Source organism: Strongylocentrotus purpuratus, unplaced genomic scaffold, assembly GCF_000002235.5.
Source record: "Strongylocentrotus purpuratus isolate Spur 01 unplaced genomic scaffold, Spur_5.0 spur5_scaffold_13, whole genome shotgun sequence".
Taxonomy (NCBI): domain Eukaryota; kingdom Metazoa; phylum Echinodermata; class Echinoidea; order Camarodonta; family Strongylocentrotidae; genus Strongylocentrotus; species Strongylocentrotus purpuratus.
Genome location: NW_022145598.1, coordinates 2,290,621 through 2,312,609, shown reverse-complemented (window position 1 = coordinate 2,312,609; position 21,989 = coordinate 2,290,621). Strand labels below are relative to the sequence as shown.

Sequence of the window (21,989 nt, the reverse complement as noted above, 5' to 3'; positions counted from 1 at the left end):
AAAGACCCAGCTCCACTCGGAGTGCCTAAGTCGCTTCCCTCGCATAATTTAATGCTACACTTCATCGGATAATGTAAATACACCTCCGCTAGACCTGAACAGTATAATACCTGGCGTTCGACTGTTATCGAAAAAGTAGAATGATATAGACATTTTGTCGTGCGTCCATCTTGATTAAAAAAAATACCACCCCTATATCAAAATATTCCTCACAATTGAGTATGTAGATAACATATAGCGCCCATGGATGGCCACACCCTGCTTATGTTAGGCTCACTATATTCAAACCAAAATTTGTTTGTGCTAAACAAATGGTAGATGTAGGTAAGCTTTAATTAATATCCGTACTGTATTACAGCCTCGTTTGTGTAGACTTGCAAATTAAATTAATAATTATCGTACAAGTTCTTACTCCTAGTAAAATAAAACGTATTATTAGAATTTCTGGTAACCATTTATTGTTACACGTTTCTACATTTATATGCTTTAGACAGATCCAATTGAGCCTTAATTATGACAAATCCATCTTGCAATGAATGCCTTATACAAAATACTAAAGCTCATAGGTTCGTGGGATAATTTCGAACAATGTTTTCTTTACATAACAAATTAATTATACAGTATATAAGTTATCTGCAAAAGGTAATCTTTCATGGCAATGAACATATAACAATACTCTTTCGAGAAATGAAATCGAAAGCAGGACATTCATTTGAAGGTAATATACAATAAATCAATTGATATTTATCTCTATTAAATATATTAGTTTTATCATTTTGGCTCACGGATATGTTATTCTGTCTGCCGGGGAATGTAATGCAACTTATATACGGATAAATACGTCTAATTATAACTATTAATTATTTTACTTTATTTTAAACGAAATTAAGGTGTTATTTTCTTAGTGTGGCTCGAGTCATATTAGTTATCTGTGAGTTCTAACCGATGTTATTGCATAACGTTAACAGCGTTTAATAATCATAATTTGATTTTAATGTCATCATTACTTTATGGTTTCATGGTTGTAAAACGTAGAACTTTTGCTTAATACCAAGTGGTTATATTATGAGTGTCTCTGTTAATGATTTTCGTTTATTTCCAAATTATGTTTTGATTCACACGTAATAATGTATCTTGAAATAATTGATTCAAAATATTGTTGTCCTTTATATTACATAATTATGATAGATAAACTAATTTTACTCCTTTTTTGTCATAATTATCCTTCTACGAATGTTTGATTTCGATTTGTCATAATTTTAATTGTACAAAGCTTCTTAATTTTCTTTTTTGTTTAAATCGATGATCATTATTTTATGACCATTTTTTTTGCATTGCAAACATTGAGAAATTAGTCCCTGGACTACTGCTATGTATTTTGTTCATAAACCATAGTGACTTTCATTGAATTGAATTGCAGTGACAAACATAAGGTCAGCAGCGTGCATTCCTATATTAAACAATGTTGGTGATTCCATTCAGATCTTAGGTGGCGAAATGAGAAACCTTTCAAAATATGAATATATTCGTTTAAGATTGGAACTGTGGAATATCTCGAATTATTTAAAAAAATAACTAGGTAACTAGGAAATACGAAGTACCACATGGGTACCGTGTAGTGGAATAAAGAGAGGTCAATATCTTGTTTTCAATAACTAATGACACTACGTGATACCACCAATTATATACTTCGTATTATTAACCGTATCAGACATCTGAGTAGGGCAATTTTTAAATGTAATTGCCCTCAAGGTTTGATGGATAAGCCAACAAAATTACAATATTTTAGCCCTCTCAGAAAAGCCAATGGGATTTTGTGTGTAATTTGCCGGTCAATAATGAACAAATATTTTAGCCCGCTCAGAAAAGTCAATGGGATTGTGTGTAATTTGCCGTTCAATATGGTTATACAGTAAACCAATGAACAAATATTTTAGCCAGCTCTAAAAAGTCAATGGCAAAATGCGTGTAAAACTAGTGAGCAATAATATAGAGCCAGTTGTAATTTACATCGCGCATCGTGTATAAGAAAATGCGCACTTTGCGCGAACTCTATTGTGACGTAACAATCACACCCTAGGCAAACTGTTTGCAGTGTATCGAAAATATGTCAAACACTGGATGAACAGTGCTGGATTGAAAATGTTTTTGCAACTTCTAATGCTAGGAAACCCTGTGTAGCCTACATAGTTTAAGAGTATAAGATAGTAAGAGTTTCTTGTTTGCTCTAGATGTCTGATGTGGTTAATAATAGTAATATTGACTGCCTAATTCAGGGCAATACGACTTGTCATATATCACCCTCACCTTTGGTTCAGGCGATATATGTCGTATTGCCCAGAAGGCAGTCAATATTACTTAAATATCAACACACTTTCATGGTTGAGATGTAAATGAGTAATGCTATCTGTCTCTGTTAATGTATCTGCGAATGTTGAGGCAGAACATTTGTATCTATGTTCAATTAGACAAGTATTTTATTTCAAAGGAATATATTAAAGACAACTGCACTTTTAACTCGATTTTGTTAGATTCATTTTGTTTATGAAGTTTCTTACATTTTCTATACCAATGGCTTCAAAGTCATTTTATTAAACGAAACTATCACGTCAACCGGTTAAAATTGTCTTGTGCAAAATTACACATGTTGCAAACGAGTGACTGTGCAGAGAGGCGAATAAAGCAATGAGAATGTCAATAGGATATTGTTGATTAATTATAAAATTATGATAGTGAGATAAGAAAGAAGTGTAACCCAAACTTGACAAGTAGATGAATTGGAAATCGACTGTCAACAATTTTATAGGAAAAACAGGAGATGGTGCTGTTTCACTTTCCTGATTATTTGTAAGAATTGTTGTGTTTGGAGGTTATACACGTCTCAATGTATTTATAAAGTAGAAAATGGAGTGGGGAAATATCACAAAAGGACATGTCTATCGTTGGTGGCGCAACTCCTAGTTTTCAGTGCGTAGACATTGACAGGAGGAGATATTAGCACTGATTACGAAGACGGAGGAATAACTCCTGAGATTTCTTCAGATATGCTGCTTTAAACCGCCGCAAAACCTTTTTTTTAAGCCGCCTTTTTTTCTACGTGTTAATGAATGGCTACTGCGTGTAACAAACGACACGCGCGTATTCACTGAGCTCTGTTAAATCATACAACAACAACAAAATCGCCGCCATTTTGCCGCGTCACATCTGAACGAGCAATACACCCTTTTACGGTTACATGAGTGCGCATGTGCAGACATGGGCGCCACTTTAATTTATTAGTAAACAAAGATGTTTACTCGAAATTTAAGATGGCGCCCATGTATGCACAGCGCAGGCAATGACGCGACAATACATGCGCATCTAAAAACATTAATGACCCAATGTTTACTCGCATATTAAAATGGCGGCCTTGACCGTAAAAGGATGTATTGTCTTCTAACTTTGGGGCGCCTCAAGAACTTATCAAGATCGGGATGATGAAACCTTATTTTAACGACAAGAATTTAATGGGGGATTTACCGTGCTCCCCCTTCACTCTCACAGCGCCCCGCCCTTCGCCCTGTGTTGTAGTTGTAGTTTCGGCTGGTGCTTAGTACATACTTCATATTACATATTGATGTACTTGATGTCAAAAGAAGACAAAACAGCTTTCACTTCAAAAATTAGTTTCTTTTACCATGATCACTGAGTCTAGTAAGGAACGTGATATGCATGCATGGGATGAGGAAGTTATTCTGGAAATTCTGAAGCAATCTTGGCACTATCGCTGTGGAATTACACTAGTATACTCTTTCATTATGACGATATCGTCTTTATTTACGCCATCGTATCTGCACTTTGGGAACATCATACGAGTATAGGCGTATACACGTTAAAAATACTTTTTACTTTAAATTCAATACATCAGTTACCAATACAAAAACGTGCATGTGGATCGGTAAACATGATGGTGTTATATTTACTGTTACTGATATGCTTGGTACACGCAGAGTCTACGGATGCCAGCGGTGAGTATGATGAGTTTACACTGTTTTTTTTTCTTCTTCTTCTTCTTCTTTTTCTTCTTCTTCTTCTTCCTTTTCTTTTTCTTTTTCTTTTTCATCTTCTTCTTCCTCTTCTTCTCCTTTTTCTTTTTCTTTGTCTTTTTCTTCTTCTTCTTCTTCTTCTTCTTCTTCTTCTTCTTCTTCTTCTTCTTCTTAGTCTCTTTCTATTTTCTTTCTTTTTTTCTTTTTTCATCTTTCCATCCCAACGGTGAGACAAAAACATTATGGGAATATACATTTTTGGCTTAGTGTTCATTTTGATAGTTGAACACAAATGCATTCAAACAGTCAAATGCTTGTACTTGTATAGAACCTTTAAATTTAAGAATAATATAAATTATATAACTTCAGGACTATATATATATTATATAGCTTCATTTTCCATGCAATTCAATTCAATTCAATTCAATTCAATTCAATTCAATTCAATTCAATTTTCAATTTCAATTTATTTTGCCAAGCAATAAAAAACATACAGGGTAAAACAAAAGCAGTATACAAAGTTTCACACAATTACAATTACTAACATAGATAAATACAGAAATACACAGAATCAATTTACAAACATGAATAATACAAAGGAAATTGCTAATGCTGGTAGCAACCAGAAAGGAGGTGGTCCTTGTATGCGGCTGACCAATTAATCAAATGTAAAAAGTTAAGCTGTAACAAAAAGTGAAACAAACAACAATTACATGTAAAATATAATGGATTTAACAACCGTTAAAATCTGTAGCTAATATCAATATACGTCCATCAAGCATTTTTTGTATTTACGTTTGAAAGTGTTAACAAATTTCAATTCACGTATTTTACGAGGTATAGTACTCCATATAAGCAGGGTCCATTAAATATTACTGTACTGTGCAAAGTTAACAATGCAGAACATAATTTACAAAACAAAGTAATATGGATTTAAATAATCCTTAATCATACTGACTAATGACATGAAAGAAATCAAAAAATATTCTGTAAATCATTAACTTCGGAAATGAAAAGTGAATCTATTTATAATCTAGGCTTGTTGCGTGCAGGTTCACTGATTAATATGCTTAAGAGAAGAAAAACAAGAATACACAAACATGTAAACTAGACAGAGACCACCAAAAAAATGAATAAAAATACATGATACGGCTAAAATTGGAAGAAAATATTATAAAAAAGGATAGATAGCTATATATAGGTGGGTAAAATGGATAGAGAGAAAGAGTGAGAGATGGAGAGATGAAGCGAGAAGTAAAGCTAAGGAGAATGCTAGCAGTATAGAGAGGGGACTGGAGGGGACTGGAAAATTCCTTAAACATGCTAGTCATGGGTGCGAGAAGAAAATGCGAACAACAATGAAATATTAGTCAAGAAAATGATTATAAAGAGCTGTCTTCTGGGTCACATTTTATAATTCTGGAGAAGATAACTTTTGCCCATTCAAGAAACTTTGTGAATTAGGGCTCTCTCTCAGATCACTGGAAAGGGAATTCCTTTTACATAAACTTACTATTATTGTATTTGCAAAAAAGAACGATACAGAGCTTCAATCTATTATGATTGAGAATAACGTAACTTTTCAATATTTTCTGTTTTCGATTTTGGTATATTAATAATTATTGTTTATAATCTATATGTCTTTTTTATGACAAAGTTTTCGCTTTGATTTAGACGTCTCAATCAAGCTTTAAATAAAGCTTACGACGATGAATTCATGTAAAATTGCTTCAGTAATCAATTGATGATCTATTCCTGTCTAAATATGTTTTGAATGAATACCATCAAATATAATGAAATCTGATATTTGACCAATCTCCACTAGGACCCGGAAACGGATGTTATCAAGACGGTCAAGAATGGCTGGACAGACACTCTCCTGACTACAACGTCACGAACTTGGAAGCTTGTCTTATTCATTGCAGAAATGAATTTAAAAGATATGCACTCTTCACCACATTAACATGCTTCTGCCGAGAGGATGATCCGACTGTGGGCAATTCAAGTTTCTCGGAAGTACATGATGGAAGTTGTGACGACAGGTGCTTGAAGGATACTGGTCAAACATGTGGTAAGTTTTAAGTAATATTCATTTTACGATTCAATACATTTCCTTACTTTCCTGCAGGCCGCCATGTAATAACATCTCTCCACACACACACACACACACGCGCGCGCGCGCGCGCTCGCGCACGCACACACTTACCCACGCATCCTTAGCCCCCCCCCCCCCCCACGACACGCATTCATAATTATCAGCAACATAGTGTTGATAAATTGATTTTGAAAAAAAAAACTAATCGATTGGTGTCTAACGAACAATATACCAGACACAGTATTTTTTGTTATTTTGTTGTTATGTTTAAAATCGTTTAAAATCGTGTTTATTCTTTTTCCATTTCAATACGAAATATGCTCCATACGCGTGGGATGCTAATTTGGAGTGTGTACTTCCAATTATCCATGTCTGAAACTTTTACAGTCACGGTGTGCTAACGGTAGAGTCATCCAAATTGAACTAAAATAACCTCACTCTTCCAGCGATAAGATAACCTACCATAACATTAACCGTATTATCAAAGCCTTTATGATTAAAAACACCCTAAGCCTTATGCCTAAACCTTAGCCCTAAGCACTGTCTGCAGGTGCGCATAGGACCAAATGGTCATATCTACTTTTATATAGAACCAATGTTACCTGGGTCGAATCGGAAATCATCCTTCTGAGATAAAGCCCTCAGATAAATATTTTTGCTAGATTTTAGTGCAGACGTCACATTTTTTACCCTTTTCATTTGTCATTGTTTTTTTAGATTTTAGGAGGCCCACAGACTTTTAATTTTACTCTTGTTATATGCTATTGTTTTTTGCTAATGTTTAGTACATACGTCCAATTTTATCTTTTTCATATGTCATTGTGTTTTTGCCAGTTTTCAGAACAGACGTCGGATTTTGCAGCCCGTTGGCAGTGCCCGACAATGGCACGATCGACCAATACCTTTTCCGTATGGGAACCAATGTCACCTTCATCTGCTTTCCGGGGTTCGAACTCAATGGAAACAAGACGTTGGAGTGTGTGGCGTCTGGGGCAGTCAATGGAACATCAGGCAAGTGGTCTGGTGAAGTTCCCACGTGCAGACTGGCCGACAATACATGTGAGTATTGAAATCGTTGAAATGATTACATTTAGATAGTTCAGAAACCTTTCAAAATGAACAAATCTGTGATCATTATTTGGTATTTGCTCGAGTGAGTGTTTATTTTTGTGTTTTTGTTACTATCATTTAGCTGAAATAATGTAAAGGTGAGCTTTGATAACATGTCAAAAGCGTAGTGAAATTCATCTTGACGGTTTCGCAATATGATATGGATATGATGCCGAACAGATGTGAAATTTGATTTCCTACTTTTTTAGCAAAATAGTGAACAAAGATTTGTATTTCCCTCTAAAAAAAACTGGAGCATTCACTCAGAGACTTGTTCAAATTATGACTTCATAAATAAGAACACCAAGGTACATAAAATGTAAATTTATTGTATCGTTATAAAACGAAAGGTTTTCACATTTCGTCATTTATCATACAGACTTATTGATAACCCGATTAACAATGAATATAAAATCTTGTTGTTGTTGTAGAAATATTGATCGCAATGTTTATATTTCGTATTCTTCTAGATGTCTCAAAATAGTAGACCAGCCAAACATCACAAAAAATGCTCTTGAAAAAGATTAAGTTGCATTTAGGGGTGACCGATTGCATTCATGCTAAAACTCTTTTCTGTGTGCGGTATGACAATATAATATACGTTTAATTTTCTTTTTTTAAAGGTGTTTCAATACGGTATGTATGAAACTTTGAAAAAAATAAGTAGTTTTCATCATCCCCACATTTTGAGTGAATCACGCTTTAATTCCGCCGTTCATTATGTGTTTAATATCTATCTTTTAAATGTGTATTAAACAGCTTATTACTTCAAACTCACATAAAATTGTTTATCAAAGGCCTTCATCAGATAAAAATAATATTTCATCATGAGATTTTTTTATTTTGTACAGTCTTCCAAATGTTTAACCTAAAAGATGCGCGTGACATCCATTCCTTACTTATTCCTAGTATTCTGTTTGCAACAGATTTAGAATGGATGCCATGCATTACCCCCGAAACCAGAGTAAACAAATATATGTCTTGACTGGTCTACTTTAAGTTGTCTTAAATCACATGATTAAACTGCCATTTTACCTTGATAGAATATCGGAGTACATTGGTGTAGTTTAAATCGTGTGTCAAAGATTAGTCAATATTGTTGTACATCTTTGACTTAATGTGAAACAAGGTAACGAGTAATTTCTGTCCAACGTCGACATTGTTTCCGGGTTTGGCAAATCTAATTGACTCTTCAAACCCTTTAAAAGTTCCACACACGTGATCTTTTCTAGTTGTCTATTCATGCTATCACCATATCCAGTCAACGTGAAGATGATAAATAAATCATTAGGCCACTCTGTTTTTACTCCCTTTGTATTCTTTCAGTTTTCACGACAGTTTGGTTTCGTATTCTCATCGATATAGCAGCGGTTGTCGTAGCCTTGTTCATCATCATAATTGTTTTCTTGTAAGTCCACAGTTCCGATTTTCATGACTTATGAAAAAATGACTTAATTTATGATGGGATATAATAGAAATATGATGTCATTTTTGTTTAGATAATTTACTCATAATTATAGGTGCATGAAACTAATTCAAAGTTTAAGGGGTAATATTAGCCCATCTCTTTCTAAACTTAAACTATTCGAATTCTATTTGATGTCAATTTTTAAACTATTGTTCAATAAATATGCTTGACATAAAATGGTCATATCTCCTGGGCTGTTTACAGTGAGCTGGTTACCAATAATTCCTCTCTCTATCTTTGTTCAGGGTGGTACGATATATTCGTAGACGCCGTCAAGGAATCTTCCATCGCTGGACACCTCCCTCCTCCCGATCATCTAGTAGAGCACCAGCTGCCCTTCGTTCTGAAGGCTATCGTGTTCAATTTCGGAATCATTCCAACCCATCATTGTCAACCCTCGTAGAAGATAGCCAAGGATTTTCAAGCAGTCGTGTCGTTGCTGATAATGATGACGAAGTCGCCAATGCTACACCAGATCAAACTCATGGGACTCTGGGGAGCACTGTCCCATTGCCTGCTCCAGTGCCCGGTGCGTCATTGGGTATCAAAGGCTGTAATTTTGTCGATTCTGTAACCTTTGACCAGCAAGAGCTAACATATAAGACTGCGGGTGTGGTGTCTGACAAACAGGAGCCGGACACATTTACCGTCCAGGGTGGTTCCGCCATAGCATCGTCTGCATTAAGTCATGACTCAAACATATCGACAGCTCCGAAGGACAGACCTGGATCCGCTGCTAATTTCAACATAAAACAATCCTTTTTTCCTAAAACAGTGGATCGCCTCGATGAAATTGCAGTAAACACGAAACGCACAAGATCAGCTGTATTCGATGCCAATCCAAAGACAGGAGAACTAACAGCTGCCAAACCTGCGGTTCGCCCTAAAAGTAGCATAGTTCACAGGCCACTTGCAGAATCGTCTAGATCCGCTGCTTATATAAGCAGAGAGGAACCATCATTCGTCAAAGCTCCATTTCAACGAAAGAAAACTACGAAAGAAATTGTAGTTCTGAAATCAGCAGAGCTGCAAAATACCGAGCCATCGAGTGCTGTAAAGTCATTTACAACGACCGCTGATCACGCCCCTGCGATGAAAGAACTCGCATCCGCAATAAATCATTCAAGGCTTTCCCTTTTCGGAGCTAGAGCGTCAAAGAAGCCTAAAATTGCTGAAAGGCGCCGTCACTCCACGCAGGGCGCCAGGAGTAGAGTGGTGTCTGAACCATTTATCGGAATCCCTGACATGGATGGCCAATCGGAGGTGATGTCGAAGCCTGATGACGCAGGCGACGGATACTGCGCTCTACTGGTAGGGCTACAAAACGAATACTGCGCCTTGCGGCTAGGGTCACCGGACAATCCTCATGATGGGGAAAAGAACAAACCTGCTCTGGTAGAAGATGAGGCTAACGCCAAGACCAAAGCAGACCATGGAGATGGAGATGATTTAGAAATGGATTATGATTATGATGATGATGATGATGATGATGATGATGATTATGTTCAACTGCGAGTGGGTGAGGATCTTGGAGACAGTGGTAAGGGAACATCGGGAAATCCGGAAGGTGGGGTTGGTTCCCCTGTGGAAGAACTTGGGATGGCCCAAACACCAGAGAATGATCCTTATGAGATGGTGGCAATCGGTCCTATATAACTATCAAATTTCAATTTATTTCACGAATAAAGCGAGGGGTCTGTGTATATTGTGTTGGTGGTAACTGCATGGGGCACCACTGACTTAGATATCGTGCATCGTGTATATAGTCAGTAAAAACTGGCATGACAGGTACTTTTTGCGGCTTTGGGGAGAAACATACGGCGAAATACATTCTGTCTGCCCCCCCCCCTGACCCCCCTCCTAGAACACAGTTCCCCCAACTCGCCCAAAGACCTAAACCAGGGCCAGAATCTGCGTCCTGCACTGAACCATGCTTGGACAGTTACTCTAGGAGAAGTAAGAAAAGTAAGATGTAAATACTCGTTAGTTTATTACGTGGGTTTTTCATACACAGAACCAATGTAGATAGGCATGCACATGTATACCGCTAGATTGAATCTAGACCTTTATGTTTGAGTGGTTAGAATTCGTCTGTTCACAGACATAAGGAAGTTAGGTCTATGTAAAAGTTGTGGAGTTAATGGCCTTCCGGCTCTCAATGGACGAATTGTTTTCAGATAATACTAGTCACCTGATCGCAGTCATGGTAGAAAGCAACTCAGACTTTACTGAATACAACTATCCTTAATTATTCTTTATTGCAGTATTATTTTAAGACTACATGCAGCACTTTCGGTTTCTGGTAGTATTATCTGCACAAGCATATGTGTGTGTAGTCTATTTATGTAGTGCCTACTGAAGCCGGGTAAGGGAATGCGGGAATTCGGTAGCCAATGGGTATAATACACAGTTTTGGTATTGAGTCGTGAATTTGGTTCAAATGAACATATTGGAAGCATATGCGATCCTACAATATTGACTTATCGTTGTCCCGGTCGAAATCGACTCTAAAGTTATGAAATTGTAAATAGTAAACACTTTGTGTTGTATAGCTCCCTCTAAAGGTCAAGATATTAATTAAGCTATCAAACAATGTTTCTTGAATAAATTTGACCGATTAGCTATTCCTGTTCGAAAATTATATACCACAACTACATATTCTGAGATTTTCATGGTCGCAGCTACCATTGTACGGCCGTAGGAGCTATTTGAAATTTATCAAAATTTACCGGGAGCACCGGTAAATCTTTATCTTTATAATTTTTCTCGAAAGCAGAAGTGTTTTAGGGGCTAAAGATTCAAGTGTTTTTAATACATCCACAGGGGCATCCAAACATATCAAAATTGTAAAGAATCACTATCCACCCATTTTTCAAAATTTCCCAAAACTTTGTAATACCTTTAAGAACTTCCCAATGCAAAGAAGCTCCTAGTTATAAGCTAATGTATATTTAATGGAGTGGTGGTGATGATGATGATGATCGGGTAGGCTTCTCTTGTTTACCAGTGATGTGTGTCTCATCTGCTACCCTACTATTCTATGACATCTGACATACGTCATTACTGTCTTATATTGTTATCATGATGGTCGTTATATCAATTAAGAAACAAAATTTAATGAAATGTTATGTATATATCATTTATGCATTTATTTAATCTTATATATGTGATTCCGCAGTATTTGGAATGTCGCAATAATGTAATTACTAAGTAATCTAATACAGTAATGTGGTAGATTATCATTGACACGTGCACAAGGAAGTAAGGTATGAGTGCACCAAAATTACAACTATTAAAGCCCGTTTGCACTAGTTTGGCCAGGAGGGATTAGACCTCCCTGCAAGGTCACTGACAGGTGGTTATTTCTTCAAATCAGCCCTCAAAAGGGACTATGGGGGACCAACAGGCACCGATTAGGCATTGTTTGCTATTTAGAGGGCGCAAGCAGCTATAAGTAGTGCAGTTGAGCTTTAATCGACCCGATGACATTACAAGATTTTAAATTCATAAAATTGGTTTTCTTGCTATGGAAAATATATTTTCTAATTGATCAATTTGTATTTCTGTTCAATTCCTTACCAGCTGAGTTATAGTAAAATTCTGACTACGTGATGTAAAGGGAAATGTAATGCCTCCGAATGTTATATATATCGTCAATATCCTGCCCCCACACCTCTCTCCCGTTTCCCTCTATAAAACAGTATGAATTGTGTACTAAAGTCTCTCGCATGCTGTGGAACGCATTGCAATCAATTATCAACCCATAATATATGTTTTACATACGCTCTACATTGTATTATTCATTTTCGGTGTTATCTAAATCAAAAAACTATCAATAAGAGGATATGAAATGTTTTAAAACACAGCTTCTTATGTATACACGTGGTCTCATCAATAATACGTTGGCAGTTTTGCTACATCCAAGATTCAGTTTCGATACGTTAAGTGATATTATTGAAACTTATTCTCATCGTATATACATAAATTTGTTGGTCGTTTAGTTGAGCTTCTGTTTAAGAGTGCAAAACAAATCAAATGCTTTAGTTTGAATAAACTCGTTTTTAAAGATAGCATTTGATTATATCCACTTCATTTGTCAATCATTTCAGCCTTTGATAATCAAAACTCTGATTGAACTTGTATATATATTACTTTCTTGAAATATTGACATTGTCACGCAATTATTATTTAAATAAAACTCATTTATATTTATCACTCAGGAACGATTCCAAGAAATATTCATTCTGTTCGTGTCTTATTTCCTTTTTCTTACATATTATAGTAATCATGGCTATCTTTGTAGACAATGTGGTCAAAGTCTACTTTTGATTTAATTGATTTATTCACAGTTAATATCACGTCAGCCGAGAAGACTGCTTTTCAAAATATGTATTTCTGACATTAATATGGGGTAGTACATTTTCATAGTTGTTCCATGATGTTCCATGAAGCCTTGTTTGAAAAAGAAGGAAAAAATGCAATAACAATCAAGAATAAAAATATAAATCCGTGTCATCAACGTCCAACCAATCGCATATAAATCATATAGAAAACAAGATAATACACATAGAACATACAAAACAAAGAAAGAAAGAACTTATTGCAAATGACATACATATGAATGATATAACAGATCGTCATGTACATGCAGAAACGGAATAGCTTAGTTACTAATTGTTAATGTCTTCTATTAATTGTGGTTCATGTCCCGATTGGCCCGGGAACGAGGATGGATAACGTTTTTATTCAGATAATGACTTGTATCTTGGTGCAGCTCCTGACCAAGAGGGCGGTTTACCTCCTGGAAAACATGAGCAGAGGATGGGTCCATGGGAGTTTCGTATGCCGTATTTCGGTTTTCGGAGAGAAAGGGAGGGGTATGTGCGTTCGCGATGTAAGTGTATTCGTGGTCCTTCATTGAAGTGGGCCTCATGGGACCAACGTCTCCTTCGTGGAGTTGACCCATGGATCTGTGAGTGCTGTGAGTCTCCTTGGCAGCAACTGATCTAGCTAGTATCATAGAAGTGTCCGACATTCTCTTCGCATCCGTCTTGTCAACGTCGATGCACTCGTACGCGCACTCATACGTGCACGCGTACTCGTTATCGACACCCTCGTCGTCAACCAGGAGTTCGGTTGAACCGCGCTTGTCGGTTCTACCGAGGTTCGTGGCTGCGTTTGGTTCCTGGCGAAACGAACAGTAGTTGTGATGAACTTGACTGTCGTGGTCGTCCAGGGCAGTGACGTCACCCACGTTACCCTTTTCCGTACCACTCACGTAATCGTTTTTGACGGCACCTCGCAGATGACAGTCTGGATGAGAAAGTGGTGAGGGACACTGCATGGGTTGTAATTCTAGCTCTACTTCACCACTGCTTCTTTTGTTGCGCCTTAATACAAAGCTAGAAAGAAAGAGAAGTGATAACGGTCAGAAGAATAAATACTGTTGAATGTTTTATGTAAGTTTAGTTAATCAACAGCTGGCCGGGCATTTTGAAGAAATAAATTATATCGTCGGCTGATTGCGAGAATTAGGTCATTAAAGTCATTGATATAACGAAGTCTGTATCTGTATACTTTCTGACAGTGTTCGTCCAAAAACTCCTTCCAAAATAATATGCACTTAGCTTTTCAGTGCATGTAAACAAAACAAACAAAAAAGTTATTTTGAGGTACATTTTGTGAAACGTAAAAGCTTTGAATTTCAGCCTTACAACGTTCGTAAATTGATTTTTTTTTTTAGTATGATGTCTTGTTCGACTGGTTATATTTCTAAGAACATCTAAATGATAAATATGTTGATATTTACCAGCATACAAAGACCACGACGAGGATGATAAAACACACCGACATGATGGTCAAGCCAGATAAGAGAGCGATGAACTTCACATCTGAAAAATAGAAAACACTTTTGCACTTTGCCTGTGTATATATATATGTGTGTGCGTGTGTGCGTGTGTGTGTGTGTGTGTGTGTGTGTGTATACTGTCTACAAAATATTTAAAAAATAGAAAAAATTATTGAAAAAGAAGGAAAAAACTATTGAGAAAAATATATATATACAGTCAAACTTGTCTATAGAGACCGCCCAAGAAAAACACAAAAAGTGGTCTTTGTAGACAGGTGGTCACTAAAGCAAGTTTGACTGTATGTATATATATATATATATATATATATATATATATATATATATATATATATATTTATAGATATATAATATATATTATATCATTGATCTTGAGGCATGTCGTGGCATTTGTTAACAGTAGTCTAGATACATTGTTCAATGAATGTTGGTATGTTGACCAAGGGTCAGTAAAAGGATTCATGTAAATCTAATCTAGAAAGGCTTTTTGTCAGGGTTCATTAAAATGCTAGCACTTGAGAAACAAGGTAACATGTAACAACGACTATGATTTGGATAGATATACTGTACTCAAAACCTGTGAACAAAAACAAATTTTATTAATCTATTTGCCTTTCGCAGCTGGACATGACAGATATTGTTATTGTATCAAAATGTATGATTACAGATCAGCCTCATATCGCCTATATCATGAACCATGTTAATTTATTGACTTTAATAATCCGTCTCCTGGAACTTTAAATTAGGGCTGTTAGATCCGAGAAATCGATGCTTATCATAGTTTCACCAATATTCAATACAAATTACAATTACCATGTGATACTGAATAGGCTAATTGTTTAGCTATATTCATCCTCGTTATCGTTATGGGATTGTCCTTTTACAGTACATTGTCTACTCTTTATCTAGTACTTGAATGATGCTCGAGTACATTTGTTTCATAACTGACCTAACAATCTTTCGTTGTTACTTCCTTCAGTTGTAATGCTTCCGGGTAAGGTAGTTCGACTGCTTCCGGTTAAGGTCGGATTTGAACTGGACAGTGCTTGAGATGTAGCTGTAAGTTATTCAAATGGAAGAACGAAACGATAGATGCACTTTAGAAGATCAAAATATTTCTTCAAAAGCAAACCATTGGTATTCGGAAGAACTGGTCTTGTTGAGAGTGGATGAATCTTTGAGGATTACAGTCGGGGTTGAGATTTAATTATTAGTTTGTATATAGTCGAGGCGATATTATTTGACCATCTTGACACCTTTGACAATTTCATATCGTCTACATTTTTAAAATAGTGCAATGCATCAGATTTAGATCATAGTCTTGAGGAAGGTTTCGATTACCTCTCTATTTCATCTATACACTTCTTAACTCAAAGATACCATGGAGTCCGTGGACCGTTAATTTTATCAAAATGAATAATGGCAAATCTACCAAAATGTCCAAAATCATCCTACGGTTTCATTTGCCAGCCGTGTTTGAATTTGGTGGCACTGTTAGTGGGACATTATTAGTGAATAACAGTATTCATGTTTAATCGGATTGCATATTCTTACCTTGGGTAGAAGGCGTAGTCGAGGGAGGCCAGACCATTGTTGATTGTGTTGACGAGGTTGGTACTAACGACGGTACTGAATTAGAAGCTGTAGAAATATTGCGAACATAGAGAAAGCCATTACACACAAAAAAAAAACTGGTCTGGACAAGGCCAGGGCCCGGTTTCATAAAACGTTTATCAATAACAAGTAACAATATATAACTGTTATAAGCTTCTGAAATCGCGGGATTTGATTGGCTGAGAGAACATTTGTCATAGCAATTTAGCATTTGTTATTGATAACAAGTTTTATGAAACAGGACCCAGAACAATTCACGAACCAAGCACATACGGGATGAGAGCGTAAACCAGTTGTTTGAATGTTATGATGCGGCGGTTAGCAAAACGGCATCTCCTGGCGATCTCAAAACTGGAGGCTAACTTTAACATCCGTAAGTCAGCAGACTTCTGAGGGCATCGAAATTGTCAGAGGTAATTTTGGATGTGTTACAGAATTTAGTATTAATCTAACACTGGATTTGTTCACAACTCTCCCAGAACTAAGTGGGACACCCTTCCTTACACATCATAACGCCTTTTTCGGTATTGCTATTACGTAACAAAGACAATCAAGTGAAAGCATAAATTTTGCTTATTCATTCATTTACAGACCTAGGATCTACACTTTTTCCATAAAAACAGTGTACTGAATCAAACCAAAAATTCAGGAATTAAAATGGACTCAAGCTAAAATGCTCTTATCGATACTGGCCAAAGATACCCAATTTCTTTTTAAATATTATATTACCAAAACAAATAGGAGGCATTCCATTCCAGAATATTTCGCTGCTGTTTTCTGATGTCACGAGGCATTGTAGACTGTCCATTCCAATCAAGTCGTACCCTGCGTTGCAGCGAAAAGTAACGATATCACCATAGCGGTTAAATGTTCCAGTTACGTTCCCATTGGCTGGAGCAGATGCTGCATTGCAAAGTCCTTCTCGAGTACTGTAAACTATATTCAAAAGATAGCCACACCAGAAAGGTGTTTCACAAAGATTCTAAATCGAACTTAGCTCAAAGTTGCCCTTAAATATTATGGAGAGCCATTTTTAGCCTTATGAAGAAATACATTCAAAAGCAGAATTCAAGTATTTTAGACTTTTCATAAATTCCACATCAAGAACATGAAATCTCCCAAGATAATAGAAAATATGAATGATTTGAATCAACATTTAATACCTTTTAAAATAATCTTTAGAAATTATTTAAATGATGCTAACGGCTTTTTATAATTGTTAAGTCCAACTTAAAGATAAGTTCATCTTAGGATCTTTGTGAAACATCCCCCAGTTTTAATATACTGTCCATCCTACGGGCCCTGCGATTATCATTACCCTAGCGATTGCTATAGGTACTATTGACGCCTGGGTGGGGAGTGGAAAATGTAGATTAATGCCTTGCCAAAGGACGTTATTGCCGAGCACGGATTCAAACCCTCAACCATTATAATGAGTGGAAAGTGAATAAACCCCTATACCACCCTACAATATAAACTCATATATTAATGAGATAGTATGGTAAACATCTGAATTCGATATACAAATTGTAATATATTCTCATTGAATGAGTCTATCGTGTGACACGATCGTGTGTATCATGTAAATATTTCGTTTCCCGGACCGTGCAGTCTGAGACGAATCGAATCGAATAGGGTCTGAACGTTTGTATTCGCTTTTCAAACGTTTTGAAACATTTGGAATGAGAAGGTGGTTAAAACAATAAAAACGTTGTATTAGGTGCGTTATCGAGATGTTATATCATTTGACTGATTCTGACTTACACGTATAGAATGCCTGCTGTCTGGTTTCTGTGCTCCTGCCACAAGCTTGAAGGGAGTTAGAGCCGCATCTCTCACTGCACTCTTCATCTGTGCTCGGATCCAACTCCACTGAGGGGTGCTTAAACGTGCAGATACACTGAGGGACGTCCAAATAAATGGTACATGTTTTGAATTGCAGAATTTCATATCGGAAAAAAGAAGTGAGATTTAAATTAGACGAGATAAACGAAGACGATCGAAGAAAGAATCACAAAAAAACGATAAGCAGTGTATAAGAGATAAACCTGAAAACAAATCGCAGCCTATACCCTATTCACAAAACTTTGAGAAATGTTTTCCAGAAGAAGTATTCGAATCACTGAAAGAATCATAAACAAATTGGAAATAATACTTAATCATTATGATAATTATTTGGACAGTTTATACGAATGAAATGTGGGAATCTTATAGGTAAGCATAGTGCTTAGGTGTTTTTTTATACAGAAACAAAACAACAGGTGCCAATAAACGAACAAATCAGACGCACAGCCTTTTATACACACAAAACAAAAATTGCTGTTTGTATTTTTAGCTTTCTTTAAATAACTACATTTACAAATTTGACCGTTGTCAATAGAACCAAATTGAACGTTATGATTCGGTTTGAAAGAATTGAGGATACGGGTAGGGGGATGTTAAGCATTTTGGGGTCCTGTAAACGTTTGTTTGTTCTGTTGGGTTGTCAGTGATTTCCCGGAGAGTCGAAGGGGGGGGGATCTGATGAGTAAATATAGAAAGAAACTACCTAACAAAGAAATAATAAAAAAAAACAGGTGACACAGTTTAAGCGAAGGGGTATCACACTATGGACATGACAGACGAAGAAAGAGGACAAAATATACAGTTCCTCATTCTACCCTCAACAATTGCTGTGGTAGACAAAGGAACATCCCTTCACTGCTATTATGTAAAAATATGTAGAACATGTGAATATGCATGTGACACCTGTTCTACACAATTTTACATAATAGGAACTGTATATTTTGTCCTCTTTCTTTGTCTGTCATGTTTATAGTGTCATAAGTCTTTTTCTCCCAGGGACTGGGACGATGTATATATATAAATCTAGCTCACCAATGGCCCAGAGCTACCGGCGTAGTCATACCCCGCGCTGCACCTCTCAATGCACTCGTCGTTGTTTGTGATGTCATAATTAAACCGCACAGCGTTCGGGACGAGTCCGATTTCATGCGGACGCTGCCGAAAACAGCCGAGATATCCGAAATCTGAATCATGATTTCAAAGGTGAAAATTTAAAGCAATTTAGTAAGTTGAAGTGTGAGTATTCTGCCAATTGCTCTATCAGAATTATGTTATACAATTCTAATGAATATTTTATTGAATAGCCAAATGACATCAAATACGAACTTTCTTTGAGCAAATATCACCCCCCCCCCCTTCTCTCACTCTCTCTCTCCCCCTCTATATCCTCTTTCTCATGTTTTTTTCTCTCTCTCTCTCTCTCTCTCTGTCTCTCTCTCTCTCTCTCCTCCTCCTCCTCCTCCTCCTCCTCCTCCTCCTCCTCTTATTGGAAGCATCCTAAGTTTGCCTAAGCAACTGTATATTTCCAACTTACCGTGGCACACGATTGACACTGTTTGGTCGATAGAGCAAGATACTACGCTGTGGTTACTGGGGCAGGAAGCAAGGTCATATTCACCTAAGAAAAAGAGCGAAAGGATAAGAGTATAACAATTTTAAATACTACAGCAGATTAATATTCAGCGCACATTCAATGTTCATCTGGCCATGATAAAAGTCGTACCAAACGATGTTTACAACTAAAAATCGTTATGTATGTGGTTTCATGATAAATTACCCAGCAATGCAAAGGTTTCTAAGAAAGTATAAAAGATAACGAATGGAAAATAATATTTGAACAATTCTGGTAGTGTACCTCTCTTTCTCTCTCTCTCTCTCTCTCCCTCTCCCTCTTTCATCCCAACCCCTCTCTCAGCCCCCCCCCCCCTTTTTTTCTCTCTCTCTCTCTCTCTCTCTCTTTCTCTCTCTCTCCTCCTCCTGTCTCTCTTTCTCTCTCTCTTTATGTTTGTTTTTGTTAAAGCAGCCAAATTAAACAATGGCAAATAGCGTGTAATATCTTTTCCTGTTTTTGTTTGGTTCTAACCCGCCCCCCCCCCCTCCCCTCCCCCGGACATGTTACAGGCGCTCATAGTGCTGAGCAAACTACAATGGATATTAACGATTAAACTCGCTGAGTAAAACGACGTTATATATACAGGTGATAATGATAATGATGTCATTTGGTATTGTTTAATCTGATAAGTCCACAGGAGGGAATTACTTCCGCTCACTGTGAGAAAATGAAAGATATCAGGCTTTGAAAACATATGAAAAGGGCAGCTTTTAATGGCTACCATTTGTGTGATGGTAATTTGATTGTGGTACACTTTCTTTTCTGAAGTTAATTAGCTGTCATTTGGAATATTGATCAAGGTTATGGAAAATTGTATCATCGAGTGGGGCCTGTGGTGGAAGCAATGTAAACAGAGCCTGCTAGTAATTCTTTTTCAATCAAAATCAAAGAGGGAGGTTATGATATTAAACATGGTCACAATTTTAGTGTTTTGAACAAAGAATTGGGACTTTCATTAACTTTTAACTCTTTACCAACATTAACCTTTTAATTCATGTACACAGCCTATGGAACTGCAAACAAACGAATGGTCAATTGGTTAATTGAATTGTTGAATATTAGTAAGTTATTGATTCACTATACCCCATCAATGGTTGAAAATAAAATTCCATTTTTATTTCTTTTTAAATAGATTCAGTAATATTCAAAAAGTCAAATAAAATATACTTTACTTTACATTTTTAAATTATAAATGAAAATTAGATGAATTATAATTAGTTTACAATAAAAGCACATACACTGTATAAAACACATACCATATTAAAACAATTATGACATAACGCTTGTGGGAATACTTTCAAAAATGAAATTGATTAGATATAAATAAGATAATATAAGTTTTATAACCAACACTATAATGAAAGTTAACACATACAGCTTTGATATTGTTTCTCTCTCATAATACTAAAACCAAATAATGAGAGAAAGTAAGTATAATCTATGACATTGAAAAAAGTTTAGTTTACAGATTTGGCGTAGCCTGGGTCCAGCTATGAAAGGGGCACCAATCTTACTACAAAGAAATAATTATTTTAATGTCCCATTAGGCAAATAGGGGAATGAATCCCCCCCCCCCCCCCTTTAGCTACTCAACACTTTCAAACAAAAAGTAACAATATGTATGTATAACATTTATATTTCTCCATTAAATGATGACAGGTTGAACCTTTTGTTAATTTGGTACATCATAAACGAAAGTACTAAAGCTACACACTTACTTCCTTGACACCGCACTGAAGCGACGTTAGAAACAGTATCGCCATCAGAACTGGTTACAAACGATACCTCGGATGTAGTTCTGTAGTCTCGTACAAGACCCGGGTATCCCAACTGACGACATACTACTTTGCTGTTTTGGACAGTCCACGCATCACCACACATATATTGATAGCTAGAACTGTGATCGAAACGAACTTGGAGACGGCCCTGGTTTGGCTTCTTCCCACCTACCAAACGGAACCCTTCGAAAGATATCAACAAACAAAAAAAATCAAAAACAAAAACCCGTGAACAAAGAGCGTATCATCTACATAATGATTTTGATTTTCGACAAAATGTATAGGAAAAATTAACACGCGATTTATAAAATAAAATAAATAAAATGCTCACCATTCAATTCAGCGTGAATAAGTCCAGACATTGCCATCAGTAAACAAATTCGAAGAACTAACTGGCGCAATTTCAACATTTCGGACGATTATTTGTTTTAAATCCTGACAGTACAAGTTTCCGCAGCTGGTATGTCCGAGTACAATGGTATATGTGAGGTACGACTGTCACTATCTCATTTAACCCTAATTAGGACTTTATGACACGGATGTGACGTCGTGTGGGTTATCAATGTGTACAGTATG

The 21,989-nt window shown here is 36.4% G+C and overlaps 1 protein-coding gene and 1 long non-coding RNA gene across 2 annotated transcripts; one reads left to right on the top strand and one right to left on the bottom strand.

Moving 5' to 3' along the window:
* The first annotated feature begins 7,117 nt into the window (after positions 1-7,117).
* LOC105443507 lies at positions 7,118-9,077 on the top strand. Its single transcript, XR_004063686.1, has 3 exons — positions 7,118-7,179; positions 8,557-8,638; positions 8,944-9,077. It is a non-coding gene; the product is annotated as an uncharacterized LOC105443507 (long non-coding RNA).
* A 2,751-nt stretch (positions 9,078-11,828) lies between these two features.
* On the bottom strand, positions 11,829-21,912 carry LOC100890939. Its single transcript, XM_003725604.3, has 10 exons — positions 21,745-21,912; positions 21,354-21,596; positions 19,558-19,641; positions 19,056-19,207; positions 17,943-18,078; positions 16,908-17,114; positions 16,119-16,205; positions 15,514-15,621; positions 14,508-14,589; positions 11,829-14,100 (listed from the first exon to the last, which is right to left on the bottom strand). The coding sequence occupies exons 1-10, from the start codon at positions 21,821-21,823 to the stop codon at positions 13,389-13,391; spliced, it is 1,890 nt and encodes a 629-aa protein (XP_003725652.2). The 5' UTR covers positions 21,824-21,912; the 3' UTR covers positions 11,829-13,388.
* Between the last annotated feature and the right edge of the window lie 77 nt (positions 21,913-21,989).

Excerpts from the sequence above, each read along its gene's own strand:
- LOC100890939 (XM_003725604.3), bottom strand. The coding sequence starts at position 21,823 with ATGTTGAAATTGCGCCAGTTAGTTCTTCGAATTTGTTTACTGATGGCA. Across the intron at positions 21,597-21,744 it reads TATTCACGCTGAATTGAATG|GGTTCCGTTTGGTAGGTGGG; the intron begins GTGAGCATTTTA and ends TATCTTTCGAAG. Across the intron at positions 16,206-16,907 it reads AATGCCTCCTATTTGTTTTG|CTTCTAATTCAGTACCGTCG; the intron begins GTAATATAATAT and ends ATATTTCTACAG.